The 18,278-nt window shown below is 37.0% G+C and overlaps 1 protein-coding gene across 1 annotated transcript; it reads left to right on the top strand.

The window, feature by feature from the left end:
• Positions 1–3,410: 3,410 nt before the first annotated feature.
• Positions 3,411–17,552, top strand: RAB1A (RAB1A, member RAS oncogene family). The gene is made up of 6 exons (XM_034432440.3): positions 3,411–4,108; positions 11,953–12,025; positions 13,472–13,567; positions 14,490–14,585; positions 15,010–15,141; positions 15,583–17,552. Exons 1-6 carry the CDS (start codon positions 4,086–4,088, stop codon positions 15,778–15,780), a joined length of 618 nt encoding a protein of 205 aa, XP_034288331.1. The 5' UTR covers positions 3,411–4,085; the 3' UTR covers positions 15,781–17,552.
• Positions 17,553–18,278: the final 726 nt, after the last annotated feature.

Below are 18,278 nucleotides of genomic sequence, written 5' to 3'. Positions count from 1 at the left end.
TGGTGCTGAAAGGACAGCACCAATCTTCCTCATAGGTTGGATGGGAGAAGGAAACAGAAGTTGGCACAAGTCCTCTTAGTGTTTACATTAGAGTATAGTCTTAAAATACCCTCTAAATTTTGTTGTTTTCTAAATGTTTCTCTAGGCAACCTTTCACTTAACTTTAATCTAGAAGATATCATGAGCAGGTAATATCTCTCATATCCTACACCATCTCCATTTCTCAAATGCTATTCTTCCCTTGACCATGTAAGAAGACAACCTTCACCACAATCATTGGGTATGTCATTCCATAGGAAGACATGTAGTTTAGTGAAGGCTGTCTTCTGGAGATGGTGCTGGATATGAGATCTTAACTACTCGTATCTTCTAGATTAAAGATAAGTGAAAGGTTGCTACAGAAACTACATTTAGAAAGCAACAAAATTCTGCCTCCGAAGAGGATGAGTTAAGAATACCCTGACATTTTAAGATATAATTACAGCTTGGCACTCTAGGGAAATTTGGATTGTTGATAATTATGCATGTCTGTTGTTACTTGGACGCTGCTTTTGTTCTGTAAAGCAAACATGCTATTATTTTTGGATCAACAGCTATTTCTTCAACCAGCTTTAAAATACTTTCAAAAAATTACCTTGAGTATGTGCCTGCACATTATAATTACATTTATAATGGCATATATTCATTTGCATTTGTTTATTCTGATGTTTTTCAGGAGCAAAAACTACAGTTCTTTCTGCTTTTGTTAGGTCTATTTGTTCATGAGACCCATATGTTGAAATCGGTGAGTGTAAAATTTGGAACTTGGAATTTGAGCTCCATAATATTATTGCTAGAAACTGCCAGTTGATAATAGCTTTAAAAGAGTGCTGTCCTATTGGTGGCTAACAAATTCTCTGCTATTATATCAACATTAAATGACTGTTGCATTCTTAACTATATTGGGTATTCTATAGGACTTGCAAATTATGACTGTATAACCTCTCAGATTATCTTGATGAACTGAGTGAAACTTATCTCATTAATATACTTCCAAGAATATGATCTTTAATGCTTGCATTTTAAACTATTTTGGGTTTCTATCATTCTATCTGTCTACAGTATCTACCTGTCCAGATCACTCCACTTCAGGATGGAGGCATCTTCACAATTTATGGACTGTAATCTACCATATTGATCAAAGGCAGGCTAATGGATAGGTAGACTTTTTTTTAGAGCTAGGAGAGAATGACTGGTTCTAAGTTGCTCAGCCAATATCCATATGTCTCCCAGCTCCTAACTCACACACATGTGCACACCCATATGCACACATTTAATACAGGTAGTCCTAAACTTAAAACAGTTCATTTAGTGACAGTTCAAAGTTACAACAGCACTGAAAAAAGTGACTTATGTGTATGATGTTTTTCACATGATCATTGCAGCATCCCCATGATCACATGATCAAAATTCAGATGCTTGGCAACTAGTTCATATTTATGACATTTGTAGTGTCCTGGGGTCATGCTGATCACATGACCTTCTGACAAGCCAAGTCAATGGGGAATCCAGATTCACTTAACAACCAAGAAAAGTCATAAAATGGAGCAAGGCTTACTTAACAAATGTTTCACTTAGCAACATAAATTTTGGGCTCAATTGTGGTCGTAACTTGAGGACAACCTATAATTTACATTTAAATTCAATCTTTTAAAAAATAGGAACTATTGCATTAGATGCAGGGAAATGGTGGATTGTTGTGATTTTTTAAAAAAATCCAATTCATATTGATTTGATTTGATTTCTATAGCTGCAGTGTACATCATAAAAACCTAAAACAACAATACAGTACAAACTTAAATATACATGGCCGCTGAGTATAATTATTGCCATAGATGTTAATATAACCAAGAAATGGAGTCCTTAACATATTCAGGGCTCCCTCCAGGCCCAAACACATAACCATGTCTTCAGAAGAGTTAGGATCATCCTAATCTTTGAAGGGAGAATATTCCAGAGGGTAGGGGCTTTAGCAGAGTAGGTACATCTCCTAGTGCCCTAGTCCCTGCCAGCCGACATTCCTTGGCTGATGGGACTTATAACATGCCCAACCTGCATGAGTAGAAACATCTCTAGAATAGGCACTCATTTAGATAGCCTGGTTCAAAGCCATGAAGGGCTTTAAAGATGACAAGCAGCATTTTGAATTATACCCGGAAGCTCACTGGTAGCCAATGCAGCTCATGTAGCACGAGTGTTAAATATGTTGAATATCCAACACAATTTACCACCTGTGCAGTCACATTCTCCACCAGCTGAAGCTTCCGAATGCTCTTCAAGGGCAGCACCAAGTAGAGTGCATTGCAGTAATTCAGATGAGAGGTCACAAGGCTATGTGTGAATATGAACAAAGCCTCCTGATCCAGGAACAGGCACAACTGGCTTACAACACTCTGTGCAAAGGCCCTCCTAGCCATAGCTGCCACCTTGCAGGAGCTGTGAGTCCAAAAGGATCTCCAGATTGCACATCAGATCTATCTAGGGCAGGGTCACCCCTCCAGGACCATCTGTGAAAAAACCTTGTCACTAGAAGATGACAAATACTCAATGCCACTCAGTCTTACCTGGATTGAATCAAATTTATTGTGCTTCCTCCAGACAAGTGTAGCTTCCAGGCATTGGAACAGACACCCACAGCATCAATCAGGCAGGCCAGGATGGAGATGAAAAGCTTTATATCATCAGCATACTGATGATGTCTCATCCCAAACCACTGGATCACTTCACCCAGAAGCCTCATGTAGATGGTAAATAGAGAGAAGCCTGAGGCATCTTATTTATACCAACTAAAAACCAATCCTGGCAGGAAGAGGAAAACCAGCACAATTCAGTGTCACCCATTTTTAAATATGAAGATGCATCATTTGTACATTATCAAAAGCACATTTGTTTCAACCATGGTACTTGAAAATGTTTTGGCAAAAAGGAATTATGGAAGACTACATATTGTAAATAACTTTGTAACCATCTATTAATAATACACAAGGTGCAGGGTAAGCAAGCTAATGGTATTTCACCAAGGGCTTAGGAAATGCTTGTGGGTAGAGATTTTATAGTTGCCAAATTTTCGACATGTTAGTGTGGCATTGCGTAATGGAATCTCAATTATTTAAAGGCAAACAGCAGAGTACTATTAAAGTTTCAGTTTTATAATCCATTCTAAATTGCGAAATAATAAGGTCTCTTAACCACCTACAGAATGCTTATCAGTCCCCATCTGGCACAGACTTAAATCTGCTGGCAGTATACACACGACGTTTATCAGATGAATACTTTCCCTTTACAGTGACGTTGGACTCGAAACTCTGTCCACGGGGCACTTTTTTTTTAAAAAAAAACTGTGTTCTAATCGCTACGTCTAACCTCCGTTCAAATTCCAATTCCACGCGATCGCTCCGCCCACAAAATAGCTCGGCGTCGCTTTTTCTCTCCCTTCCCTTCGCTGCTGCCCCGCCTTCTCCCGATCCTGTCTTTGGAGAAATCAACGGCTCGCCCAAGCTGCCACGTTTCCCTGCTGACGTTGCCCGGCCGGCTGAACCTGTCAGCCAATCGGTTACCAAAATCTCAAAGTTGAGTCAACCGGGAAACACGAAAGAAAGAGCTTTGATTACGCACGCGTCGACCCGCCCGTAGGTTTGCTGGGAAAGCGAGTTTTTTGGCGGACTCCGCTCCAAAGCAACCCGAAAGCTGTCGCGGGACTTGGGAACTCAATTCCCCAGCATTCCTTGCCAAGGATTCCCCACCGCCTCCTCACCATCATGTAAGACCCAGCCCTCCACCAGAGGCTTCTCCGTTTCCTGGTTCGGAGGTGGCAGCCATTTTGAGTTTTAGGTGCCAGAGCGGAGACGGCTGCAGTCGCCGCTTGTGTGGGGAGGGGTTGTCCCTGTTGGAAGGAGACGCCGCTGTTGCCCGTGTTGTCTGTCACCTTTGGGTGTTTGGTTGGCTAGGCAGTCCGACCGTCCCAGGAGCCGCCGGTGGTGGGTCTGACCGCCGCCTGCTCCGCGGAGAGAGCTCATTCTCTACAGGCCGTGGGGGCCCCCGCTGACATGTCCAGTATGAATCCCGAATAGTGAGTACTGGGTAGCGGCTTTCTGGTGTGCGTGGGGACAGAAGGGAGCGACAAGGTGGTGGAGGGAGCAGGAGACGGGGACGACGGGCGGGATGACATAAGTGGTGACGGGATGCAGCAATTGCCTCCTTGCCGAAGGAAAACAGGCAGGCAGAGGCGGCTCTGGGGCCAACAGTCCTGGGGAAAACAGGGGAGTCTGCCGTGGCTCTGGATGGATCTAGGATGGTTGCAACTAAACAGAACTGGTGGCTTTGGCTTGAGGATGTTTTCAAGGATGCATTCCAAGATTAAACCCCCCCACCCCCCCTTTGAAAGATAGGGTTTGGCCCGAAACTTTTCTGTGAATCCTTTTTGTAAAGTGTAAATAATCATCTTAGCTTTGGGGGTGCCGGGGGTGGGGGTGGATCCCAGCCCTTCCGATAGCTAAACCGAGTCGGTTCATTATTTGGTGTATTCTGTAGCTGGGCAAGTGGGAATCTTGTTCTGTGTCTTCGTTGCTCTCGGAGAGCCGACGGTAGGTTCCCATCTACTTTTCTAACCACGGTTTAGGGAAGCAATCCGGGATCAAGATCGCAGCTTCCTATTATTAAAGCTGTTAAAGTGGGGAAATGATGTGCCAATTAAAAAAAAATGCATCTAAGGTAACTTTTGTTAATAGAAGTATTTTAGGTTAAGTGAAGGGGGAAAGTGTGGATTCAACCAAGGAATTTAGGGAAATGTATACAAGGTTTGGGGTTGGGTTTTTTTTTTTTTTTCATTTAATTCTCCCAACTATGAGGATGGATGTACTGGAAGATAATGCAAGGTCATTTACTAAATGATGATTGTGATACTTCAGTGTGATTTTTTTTTTCATTTAACCTGTTCAATTCACCTTGTCTTAAATAGGTAACCATTTAACATGCATACATATGCTCTCCATTGGCTTATAGATTTTATTTTTTAAAAAAAATTATTTATATGCCGCCCTTCTCCGGAGACTCAGGGTGGCTGCGTTAAGCAATAGCCTTCATACTTTTGTATATTTTATACAAAGTCATCTTATTGCCCCCACAATCCGGGTCCTCATTTTACCTACCTTAGAAAGGATGGAAGGCTGAGTCAACCTTGAGCCTGGTGAGATTTGAACTTGCAGTAATTGCAGGCAGATGGTGTTAATAAAAGTGATTTAGTCTGCTGCGCCACCAGGGCTCTTCCTTAGAAGTCTTTCTCTAATGGTTGTCCTGTTCTCTTTACATGCACTTTTTTTTCTAGCTCGCTTAGGTGGGCAGCCTTGACTAAAAAGCTGTATTTTTAGTGGGGTGGGTGACAGTGGGCTTCGGGGAAATTTCAGTTGCTTTCAGTTGCTTTAACTATGATATGGGTGCAGTAGAGCTTAGTTTTCATTTGTTCCCCACAATTAATGGCAGTTAATTGTACCATTGAGGGCCAACAATCAGGGCCAGAGGCATTGCCCAGAATATACAAAGAGGGATTTAATGTTGACAGTTGCCTGCCTCTGTATATTATGTTCTGTCTTTACCTTTATCTCATCTTTTTCCTCACCTTTATCTTTGCTTTATAAACATATTTACCCTTAACTCTAGCCATTCCTGTTCTAGTTCATTTCTTAAACTTAAAATACAGCCTAACTCTGGACTTTTTTTCTTCTTCATATGTATGTAGCTTATTTCTCTCTATCCCTGCTTTATCTTTACTTGTTATTTTCAGCTTGGCAGCATTGGTACTCCAAAGCACTGCTCTTTGAATAATTTATATTGAAGGATAATTTGGCTGCAAATGTTTGGAAAATAACTTATGTGAATTTATATATAATTAATTTTCTGTACTGCAACAGTAATAAAAATAGGGATATAGTATTCTGATTGTTGGTGGACTTAGTGTATGGTGACCAGAGTTAAGGCAGCTACAGTTTTGAGGCCTTCTTAATAGAAGAGTAAATGAGTACTATCTGCAAAGTGTAAAAAGAATGACTTTGAGGAAATGGCCTCCTAATGCAAGAAAAACCAAAAATTTAAACCAGGAATGACTTGCCTAAAAGCCTATACTGTAATTTGTTCAGAACAGCTACTATTTGTGGAGTTTTTCTTCAAAGTTTACTGAGAAACTGAAAAGAAGTTCAAATGTTGTCTGTAGGGACATTTTTGTGACAATACAGTAGTATTTGTCACAGAATGGAGGTGAGAAGATTTTATGAGATGTTATAAAAAGTTAACATTTGGTTCTTCTATATGAGAACTGATTGCTTATGTACTAGGTTGCAAAGAAGTCTCCCCCCCCCATTGCAAAGTACATGGTATTCTCATTTAATTCTTTGGTATGTGAACATTCAGTAGTGTTACTTTACAATGGATAAAGAAATCTTTACCATTTGATTTCTTTGTAGCTGATTCACACTTTCTGACCAGTTGCTATTTACTGATGTGGATGTTCATTTTAGCTGATGGTCATGTGTTTGCCACATGATTCTTAGAATGCTCTCTGGGCTTAGGTTGATTTTGCAATGTTGCTGCATTGCAGTGAAACACTTCTAAGAAATGAAAAGAAGAAATGTAGAAGCAACACCAAATGATTAATGATGATTTTTTTCTTATTAAGGACTTTTGATTGCTCAATAACTTTTCTCATCATCCACCCTATAGCTTAAAGGCTGAGTATTATCAAATCTTGTTCTACTGTTTCCAGGCAACATTAGCAGTGGCACTTTGGAACAGCAAGTCTAATTTTATCATGAATTAAAGTTGCATGTGGTGAGAACTAGGGCATGAAGATTAAATGTGTGCTTGTTTTTAACATCCAAAACAAATAATATAATAATAATAACAATAACAGCATTGGAAGGGACCTTGGAGGTTTGATATCATACCTGTGTTATAGCTTAACAAATAAAACTATAGCTTTCTTAGTTATATAGGATTCTGTACATTTTAAACTCTGAAAATTTAATAATTTTCTGGAAATTCCCAAATGAAATAATTGAGTAACATCAAAGGTTGACCTTTTAATAGGACCCTAATCCATGATAAATATAAGGGGCATTTTCTTATCTATTGGATTGGAATCAGATTATGTTGGTATGACTGATATTTCTGAAGAATAAACCAAGAGGTGATGCTGGTGGCACTTGTGTTGTCCCACTGGCTTTTTAGGATTCCATCTTGCCCTTGGCACTTTGAATATCTGTATGAAACTTTTGAGAAATACCTTTTACAGGTTTGGACTAGAATATTGTTTTAAAATCATGAACATGAGAACACGAGTTGAAACTGAAATTAAATTAAAATAAAATAGTGCATAGATACTGATTGTAAGAGAAGCTGATTTGTGGGAGATGTGCAACCATTTCTGGATTGGTTTGTATTCCTTCTGGAATATTACATTTGATGATCCTGGATTCAGTACACAGCAAGCAACCAAACCAAGGTTCCATAATAATTTTCAAATTTTACTGATAAGCCTGCAAAAATTTTTAAAGTTAATACTTTTAAATTTAATGCTTCAGTTTAGTAAAAGAGCAGAACAGCATTTGATTTAATGCTTCAGTTATTTATAGCACAGAAAAGTACTAGAATGCAGTTGTAATTATTAAAATCAACCTGTAATTTACATCTGTGGCAACTTCATTGATTTCCTTTATGAAGTAGCACTAAGTTGTATTAATTAAAAATATTAACCATTTTATCTTGCAGTAGTGAAGTAAAATGTAAAATATGTATCTGTTTTGGATAGATAAAGTGTTGAAAAGTAACTAATTCAAATAAAGAATTCTGTTAATAAGGATGCATTTTAGCCAAGGTATTTGTTTGACATAGCTTGGTTTTGGAAACTATGCAGAATTGGCTCATCTGATTAGAACCTGGATTGGCAATTTACAAAGAATACCAAGGATATAAGCGAGATTGGAAAGTTGAAAAAGCATCCTGAAAGGCAGTGGCAAATTACTGCTGTATTACTGCTAAAACAAATACAATAGTGGAAGTTTGTAAACCCTTTAGAAATTATTCATAATCTTAAATTACTTGATTTACAATGTAACTGGAGTTTCATCTCACCTATTAATAGCGAGCTTCTGGTTAAACAAAGTACGAACCAATATATTGTGTCATGTCTTTATTGAACACTGTGCCACCATTCTCTTAATGAGTTACATTGAGTTAGATGAGCCAAAGGATGATAATCACATGTAAGTTTGAGGTGGGGTCCTTCTCTTAACACAGACAAATTGATTGCTAGATTGAGTCTGCTTTTCAGGACACAATTAATGGAATTGAATCTTGCCCTAATCAGATGAGATCTCTCTGAACTCTGAAAAGGATTATCAGTGCTCAGGAAACTGTACTATGAATTATGAAATCTTTTGTGAGCAGTTTGCTCATGCCATGGTCAGACACATAGTATACAAATGGAGAAATATAATAACATTGTTACCCTCTTCCCAGATGTAGTTGTCAAAAAAATCCCCAAGGATTCCAAGAATAAAGTATACAATACTCTGAGGTTGCAAGGTTATGGATTCTGATTTGGACCAATACATTCTAGAGAACATCAGTTTAGCCAGCCATGAGTTGAATGTGAATGATGCAGTACATCAATGGTCCTAGATATACATTTACAGCAGAGTCACTGAACTAGAAAAAATTTACATTTTTGAATGGCCAAATCTAAGGCCTCAATTTAAATCTGTTGAAGTGTTGTGACCTGAAGTAATCAACATGCAAGATGGCTCCAAAATATCTGAATTGAAGCAGTTTGTAAAAAGAATAGACTTCAAGTAGCATTGGTCAATACATACAAAAGACCTTTGGATGAGGTATTTGCTGCTAAAGGAGATGCCAAAATTAAAGTAATCTTCACATTATTTCTCCAACAAAAATAGTGATTATTAGTTCAATATATACAATGAAAAAAATGACAAAATACATTGTTTTTAAAGTTTGTATAATGAGAATCTCTTTAATTAGTAATAGAATTCAGATGAAACTCAGATCCACTGTAGGTTACAGTACTAGGATTATAGTCGCCAAGCATCTAAAATTCAATTATGTGACCACAGGGATGCTGCACCAGTCATGTGAAAAATGGCCTTAAGTTACTTTTTCAGTGTTGTTGTAATTTTGAATAGTCACTAAATAAAAGTTGTAAGTTGAGTACTACTTGTAATTTAACTTGGCTGTGAATTCAATAAAGAATCAATGAAAAACCCTCTAGTGCAGGGGTGTTAAACTCAAGGCCCGGGGGGGTGTGCTTAGATCTGGCCCGCAGGCCTGCCCTACAAACAACTAAGGACCAGCCTGCAGTGCCTCTGCCAGTGGCCCTCCCGAGCTCCCTTTTCACTGACAGAGGGTTGCAGGAGGCAATCCCGGCCCAAAACGGAGCCTTGATGACTGACATTGAGCTGGCTATACCCCCGTGGCCCCGACCCCCCCTGGCCCCCTGAGGTCAAACACAACCCTCATGCGGCCCTCAATAAAATCGAGTTTGACACCCCTGCTCTAGTATATAAAAAGAATTAGAATAACATGAAAGATTCAGAACATCTTGAAAAACATTTCCTTGGACTGAGATACAGTTCCTGGCAGAAAAGTATTGTAGTAATATAGGCATAAAACAACTAAGGCATTTATTCACCAATAAAATCACAGGCTCCTCTATCAGAAATGTCTATCAGAAAACAAATGTGAGTTTTTTATTCACTCCACTCCTGTAAATGTTTCTTGAGATTTTTCTGTAAGAGTTACCTTGCAGTAAGATGGATGGCTATAAATTTTATAAATAAATAAGTGTACATAGAGAAGAAAAACATTTTTTCAACTTTGTCTTAGATTGTACATCTTATTTAGAAAATCAGTCTGATAAATGCCTTGTGCATTTGAAGAGTTAATCTTTTTCTAAATCAAGTTATTCTATTAGATATTGATATGCAGGCTGTCAAAATACTAAATTTGTAAAGCGAGCCAGGCTGCAAGATGAGCTAGACAACTTAATTGTTCTAAGGAAGTCTTGGTGTTGCAATAGATGTCCAACTTTTTATAAATTTTTCAACTTCAATGTTTTAAATAACATACCCTTTTAGCACTGAAAAAATGAAAAATGGTTTGATTTCAAAAATGCATCACTAATATTTGTCAACTGCTATGTATTTATGATGGGATTTTTTAAAAGATTATTTGCAGTCCAGAGTTAATTGCTGAGAAAGGGAGCTATACAAATTAGTATTGATGACCATAAGTTACCTGAAGATTTCATTCAATACAATGCACAGGACTTAAATTATTTCCAGCATAATCAAAAGAGAGAGAGTACAGTACAGAATTCTATGTGAATCTTTTTGCTGTTCTCTTATCTTCATGAACTTTAATCCAAAACCAATCCCATTGAGAACTTTAAACCATGTATTAGAAAGTGTTTTCCGTAAAGTTGTAACATGATTTATTTTCAGAGCTTTTCAGACAGTTATAGAAACATGAAAGTCTTAGCATAGCTGATACTATTCTTTCCATAATGTTTAGATGTCTCACTCATAGCTCCTTACTGTGACTGTTACACCAAAACCCGCAAACATTTGCATACTTTGTATGATATTTTTGGTCTATTTATGGTAATAGGTAGTGATAGATGGGAACATATGAGTAAAAAGCAGAATATTGAATCAGCTGAATAGTGCCAAGGGGATTGGGAAAAGTCTCAGTAGTAAATATTGATGATTTGTAATTTGAATATTTTAACATTCTATTTGGATTGAGAAAATTGTACAAAAGAATTTCATCTACTTGTTTCAAGTACTCTAAAATTAATTTCCTGTGAGAGCATATAATTATGACTGAGATAAATTTAATGTTGTTCTGTAAGTTTGAAATCTCAGAATCATTGGTATTAAAACTGCTTAAATTTAAATAAAGATACACAATACAAAATGGCTTCTGAAAATTATTTCATTACTTGTTATGTCAGAACTTTCCTTGTAGTGAAATGCAAAGATAAGGAGTTCAATTTAAAGTCCTTCCACTATTGGTGACTTCTCTATTCAGATGTCAGGGCATCTGGAGAAGGGTCTTGGGAGGATAATGATATTAAGCTAATTGTATGCTTGATTTACCACAAAAGACCGTTACTTAAGAATTCTATTTGGAAACAAATGGAAGTCAGTGGAAGTTATGTAATACAGGCAGGATATTCTGTCTGGTCCCAGTCAGCAATCTGTGAGCTTTATCTTAGACCAACTTAAGTTCTAAACTGGTTCCAAAGAAGTGCTATGTATACTGCACTCTGTTGCCAAACTGTTTATGATGGTGATAATACTGCTAATGCCAATTTTAAGAGAGAAGGAAAGAAGGGATAAGAATAGATTTACAATAACCCTAGGCTGATTTGTTTGCCTCTTCACTGGTAAGTGTATTGTTTAAAGAATCCCACACATGAGCTGATTATCAAAAGTAGTTCCATCTTCTGTGGAATGGGTTTTATTAAAGATTGTTTCTTTCCAGATCCCTTATTCAAGGCAGATTGCAAGAGTCCAGCAAAGACTGGAGGAGCAGTTATTTCTTACCACCAGAATTCTCTATCAGAAAGTACCAATTACTGTATTGACTAATTGATCTAGAAAGATAACAAAACTGAAGATTTGTAACAGTTTTATCATTTTCTAATTTTCATCACAATTTTGTTTCCAGGTAGCCACAGAATTTAGATTTCATTATAAAATCCATTTATATAATTCCTAGCATATCTTGGCAGGAAGAAAATTGACAATTTCAATAAAGATAAAACAAAATAATACGTTATATAAATAAATAGCTTTAATCCATCATAATAATGTATGTATAATTGTGGTTTTCTCTTTGCAGTGATTATTTATTCAAGCTACTCCTTATTGGAGATTCTGGTGTGGGAAAATCTTGCCTGCTACTTAGGTTTGCAGTAAGTTGTCTTGCGTTCTCATCTTTGGATTAATAATAACAAATGGTATTAATATCTAGGTGTTTTAGCCTGCATAATGTTTATACTTGCTAAGTATTTGTAAAATAAAATTTCAATTAGCAAAAATAGTTAGAAGAAATGCTAATCTTGTGGGTGCATTCATAAGACATGGAGTTAATCCTTTAGAAAACTAAAAGCCCTTAAGCACATTAAAAAGTTTAGAGTTATTAAGTTGGGAATATGGCTAAATTTGGGGGTATTGAATTTTGCTGGTCATGTAATTGGATGAGGCCAGGTTGTATGCTAAGCCAAACTAACAGCAATTAAGAAATAAATTCTGCATTCCATGCTCTGCCCTTCACTACAGTGTGACTTATTGAATCATTACATGTCTTTCCATGTCTATCTACAGATAGTCCTTGACTTACAACCATTTGTTTGTAATTGTTCAAAGTTATAATGACACTGAAAAAAGTGACTCATGACTGTTTTTCACATTTGCAACTGTTGTAGCATCATGTGATCAAAATTCAGGCACTTGGCAACTGGTTCATATTTATGACGGTTGCAATGTCCTGGGGTCATGTGATCACCATTTGCAACTTTCTGACAAGCCAATGGGGAAGCCAGATTCACTTAACAATTTCAGTGATTCACTTAACAGCTATGGAAGAAAGGCCTTAAAATGGAGCAAAACTCTAATCCTGTAATTGGTAATGTTTGTGTGGTACACTAAACATATAAATGGCTTGGATTGTATTAATCATTAGCTTAAAGTAAGCTACTCTCAACAAGCAAGAGAAAACAGCTCTAATTTGTTCTTTCTTTGGCTCCAAAATTGACTTTTACGATTCAGGTAGTCTTTAGCCTATGGATTTTCAAGTGACTTTTGCAAGTCACTTGAAAAAGTGACTTGCAGAAAAGCATACTTACCCTTAGAGCCATTGCATCACCCTATGGTCATGTGATTTCAATTCAGGTACTTGGCAATTGGCTTGCATCTATGATCGATTGCAGCAACCTGTGGTCATGTGATCATGGTTTAATGGTTTCCCCATTGGGGAAGCTGGATTTGCTTAACAACTGCATGATTTGCATAACAACCACTGTACAAGTTATCATAAAATCAGGCCTGATTCAATTTACAATCACAGCTACTTACGACAGAAATCCCAGTCCCAATTGTGATCATAATTTGAGGACTACCTATATGATCAATTAATGGCAGCCAGTTTGATAATGTTCACTGAACCTTCCCATCATCATCTGAGCAGTCTCGACTAGAAGCTGTCCATTTTGTTGCTAAACATCTAGCAAACTTATCCATCATGGTTTTAGTTTAATCAAGTATTTGTTTATTTTGAGACAGGTTTTTCCTTTTCCTGTGGTGGTGATGCTTTGGAATACAGTATTACTAATGATTCTAAAAATGTTTCCTCTTTCTAGGATGACACATATACAGAAAGCTATATCAGCACAATTGGGGTGGACTTCAAAATCAGAACTATAGAGTTAGATGGCAAAACTATAAAGCTTCAGATAGTAAGTATTATCCATTGTAAATCTCAGAAGTTGCACTATCTAGGGCATTGTAAGCTTCATAGGGCAATTATGCCATTAGAAAATCTGCACTGTGGCCAGTTCCGAACTGTCAAGCAGCAGCAAATGTGAATTGGTTTATATGTTAAGCATATATAACAAGTGTTGCTCTGTATTTTGTAGCTTGAAGGTACTTTGTGGCAACTTTACCAAAACGTTCCTATTGACTGAGGGTATACCCAGGATATGCCAGAACAAAAAAATTCCATTTGTTGACAAATGAAATCTGGATCCAACAGAGCCTCCTTGGAGGTAGTAATGCAGAATTCAAAATGCAGGTGGCTAAACCAGCTGCCTTTTCAGAAATGAGAATTGTGTGGAATGCTTGCCCTGAAACATCAGAATTAATTTCTATTTAAAAGTTTAAAAAAGGTGGCAAGAAATGACCTTTTACTGGTGCCTCCTGGTAATCCCATGACCTTAACATTAAATCCCCAACAGCGTTTTATAGTTGATTTCAGTGAAATGGATTCTGCTTCATTGTTTCAGGTATTTTATTTCATCTGATCTTTGGTAGGTATTTCAGAATAGTTAGTTGACTAGAAGTATTACCAAAGTTTTTTAATTTGTCCAATTAAGAGCCCTGATGGTGCAAGTGGTTAGAATGCAGTATTGCAGGCTAATTCTGTTCACTGCCAACTACCAGCAGTTTGACAGTTCGAGTCTCACCAGCTCAAGGTCAACTCAGCCTTCCATCCTTCCGAGGACGGTAAAATGACCCAGATTATTGAGGGCAATATGCTGACTCTGTATACTCGTAGAGAGACTGTAAACACTGTGAGGAGGTATAGAAGTCTTATTGCTATTGCTATCAGATCAGAACGGGTGCAGTGTTCTAAGCACTATTCAACTTTTTTTTTCATAGTGGGATACAGCAGGACAAGAGAGATTTCGAACAATTACTTCTAGTTACTACAGAGGAGCTCATGGCATCATAGTTGTGTATGATGTTACAGATCAGGTAAGTATTTGTTAGTTGGGCATTTGAAGGAATTGAATGAGCATGTCTTAGGGAAGTGGAACTTTGTATATAGCAGCAATTAGGTGAAGAGATGATTGAATTCAGTGGTGACTGTACATCCTCTCACTTTTGAGTCATAGTTTTCCTTGTAAAATGTTGCATTTTAAATCATCTCGCCACCCCTATTTCTGACCCCTATCACAAATTATTTTTAAATTTATGGTGTATCTTTGCATAAAAGAAGACTCTTGAGGCACAGAGAAATCTTCCTTAATTCAAGCCAGAGATTCCTGATTTGTAAAGCAAACGAGAGAGATGGGCACTATTGGGATTATATTTAAAATGCAATGGGATTTGTTTTAGAATCCAAATGCGCTATATTAAATGGCCGAGCTTAGATTTAATATATTCTTTTATTTTTTAGGAGTCGTTCAATAATGTAAAACAGTGGCTTCAAGAAATAGATCGTTATGCCAGTGAAAATGTTAACAAGTTGTTGGTAGGAAACAAGTGTGATCTGACTACAAAGAAAGTCGTAGATTATACAACAGCGAAGGTATGCCTATCTTTTAAACAACTTTAATCTTCAAAAAGAGAAAAGTATTGTTGAATCCATTGCAGTATTTATAAACTAAGAGTTATATAATGCTGAGAATGAGTGTGGTATAGTGGTTAAGGCATTTAATTAAGCATGGGAAGTCCACATTCAAGTCTGTATTTACTAGTGGAACTTCATTGGTTGAATTTGGGGTAGTCACTATTTCTTAGCCTAGCTTCTTGACAAGGTTGTCAGCATAAACTTGGAAGATGAGGACTGAATATCCCACCCTGAATTTCTGAAGGACAGTCTATATGAAAAGCAAACTAATAATAGTTAAATCTAAGTGAGGTTGTATAAAAGTGCTTTTGATGCTTCCTCTTCATAATTAGCTAGAGAGCAATATATTCTTTTCCAAATCTGGGTAATAGAACTAATAGTGATGTCTTTATTCTACAGGAATTTGCAGATTCTCTTGGGATTCCATTTTTGGAAACCAGTGCAAAAAATGCAACCAATGTAGAACAATCTTTCATGACCATGGCTGCGGAGATCAAAAAACGAATGGGTCCTGGAGCGACAGCAGGTGGCGCAGAGAAATCCAATGTTAAAATTCAGAGCACTCCAGTCAAGCAGTCCAGCGGAGGTTGCTGTTAAAACTTTCCTTCCCAGCTCTTTCTCAACAATGAATTTGAAATCTGAACCCAACTGAAAAAAATGCCTGAATTGTACTGTATGTAGCTGCACTACAACAGAATCTTATCGTCTCCACAAAGGTCAGAGATTGTAAATGGTCAATACTGACTTTTTTATTCCCCGATCTCAATAAAGCTAACTTCATTTTCAGAAATGTGTTAAACCTCTTGTGTGCTGGTTTATAAATGCGTGTAATCTTTGTTACTTTTTCTTATACCAGATTGTTTCCTGTGGTTGGCTAAATTTTGAACATTATTTTGTTCTGATCATATTGGCACATTTAGATGTCGGGTTTAGGCTTCTGAAGATGAAGTTTAGTCTTTGTTTTTGTATTCCACAGCACAATTGTGGCTGTCACTTTTCCATGCACAAAGTTCATAAGGCATTCTGTATAAAATCTAATTTACTAGTTCCATGTAGAGCTCTAAGGAAATGGAAAGAACACACACTACCTGGGATCAGCACTAAATAACGGTGTGCAGCCAAAGCAGGTTTGGACTCTTGAGCAGCACCTCCTTGGCAACCCCTTTTGAAATAGCAGGGCATTTCACTAAGGGGAAGGGGATTGCCATTCAAAAGAAAGTTGCAATCCCATAATAGGTCTTTGGATCACAGATGCTGATTTTTCTTTATACTCTGCATATAATTTGTGGCTGCAGACTCTTGTAATTTGTTGCACAAAATGTAACAAACTGAAGAAATGTTTAATAAATATTGTACTTATTGGAAGTAATATCAAACTGTATGGTGATAAGTATTGTCTTAATTCTTATGAATAAGGGGAAAGGCTTGCATTGTGCCCCAGTGAACTTTTTCTGTGCGGTATTGGCACTTTAAAATCATTTCCTTATAGACTATACCTGCCCAGCCCAGCAAATGACTAGCAAATATGACCTACATGACAAAGTGTCGTGTGTTTCTGGCATGTGCGCTGTACTTGGAACACAACTTATACCATTGTTTATAGAACCATAATCACTCTAGATGTACCATTTCTTTCCCTTTGCATCCTAATTGTGTTTGAATCTATTTCTGAATGGTTCCATTTAGAAATTATTTGTCTCTTGCTCTGTCATAGAAAAGGAAACAGTATTTTTCCTAAAGTATGAATGACTTCAAGCTAACAAGGTGATGTTAACTCTAATGATATGTTATGTCTTTTCTAAATAATGTTACTTCCATTCTCTCACAATCAATACTGTTGACTTTAATAAAATTTTGTGCAATTTATTGGTCGGCTTGGTTATGCACTAAGGCACAAGAAAGTTACAGTGAAAAAAAAGCATAGTAATAGGCAGCTGACCAAAAGACAAATAATACATTTGTGCAGGGAGGAAACATTTAAATACATATGTGAATTTGAGCAAAAATGTGGCTTGGTTATTGCTTTAGTGACCATATGTATAACTTTTGTATAAAGAAACTAATCCATTAGTGCCTGATATCTGGGTTTTAAAGTTACCAACTTGATAAAAGAATATCTTATTTACAAAATAATTTGAAAGAGTCATTGACACTTTTTGTAAACAAACACTCAGATGTGGTTGAGAGGCAAATGTATTAGCAAATCTCTGAGAAAATTTCATCCCCACTATGGGATAGACATTAGTGATCTGCAACTGGAACACACAATACCTTAATTCTTCATAGTACTGTTGTTAGAAGATTGAAATTATTGAATTTCTGAATTTGCTCTTTAACTTCAACAATAAAGTGTACTTCAGAATAAGAAATGTTTAATCAGTTGATTCATAATATGCTTTTAGTATTGTATCAATTCATAAAGAAATGTTACATAGAAGAAAATCAGCTACAATATTTAAATGATGATTTGGGGTCTTTCTGAAAGTGCTGAAGCTCTTGGCAATAATAAACTCTAAATGTTATAACTGAGCACACTTTTTAAAAAAAAATAAAGTGTACTGTTCTGACCTTCAGAAGATGCTTAAAATACTAATGAATACATATTTCAATACTTTTGTTTGCTAGACTATATCCGTGCTTTTTTTAAAATAATAGCTTAACATTCTGAACAAAGTGACATATACTTTTTTTCCCCATTTGGCGTGTCAGTTCTAGTATGTTTTTAAATCTGGGAAGCAGCCTACAAAAGGCAACAGATTTGGGAAAGAGTAAATCTGATTTGTAAACGTCTGAAAATATTTGAGTTCTAGGTTTTCATGTATTGTGGAGTAAGTTTTCATGACCTCTTGGCCCTAATATGAGCAAATTATACTTGAGGGCACACCCAAATTCCATTGTTTTGGTCTTCTAGAGTCTCCTTCCAACTATTACAGCTAAACCCTGCCATTTAGAAGTAAGAAACAAATATAAATCCCAAAACAGGCATACAAGTATATTTTTAAAATGTCTAAAATCCAGCCTTACTCACATGTGAGATGTGTTTTCATAACCCTATGGTTTTCTGTCCCACTTCCCTTGGCTACCACTATCACAGA

The sequence above is a fragment of the Pantherophis guttatus genome, chromosome 1 (genome assembly GCF_059756535.1).
Source record: "Pantherophis guttatus breed Tessera chromosome 1, ASM5975653v1, whole genome shotgun sequence".
Taxonomy (NCBI): Eukaryota; Metazoa; Chordata; class Lepidosauria; order Squamata; family Colubridae; genus Pantherophis; species Pantherophis guttatus.
The sequence above is the reverse complement of the archived record's forward strand: the minus strand, read 5'-3'. Positions and strand labels throughout refer to the sequence as shown.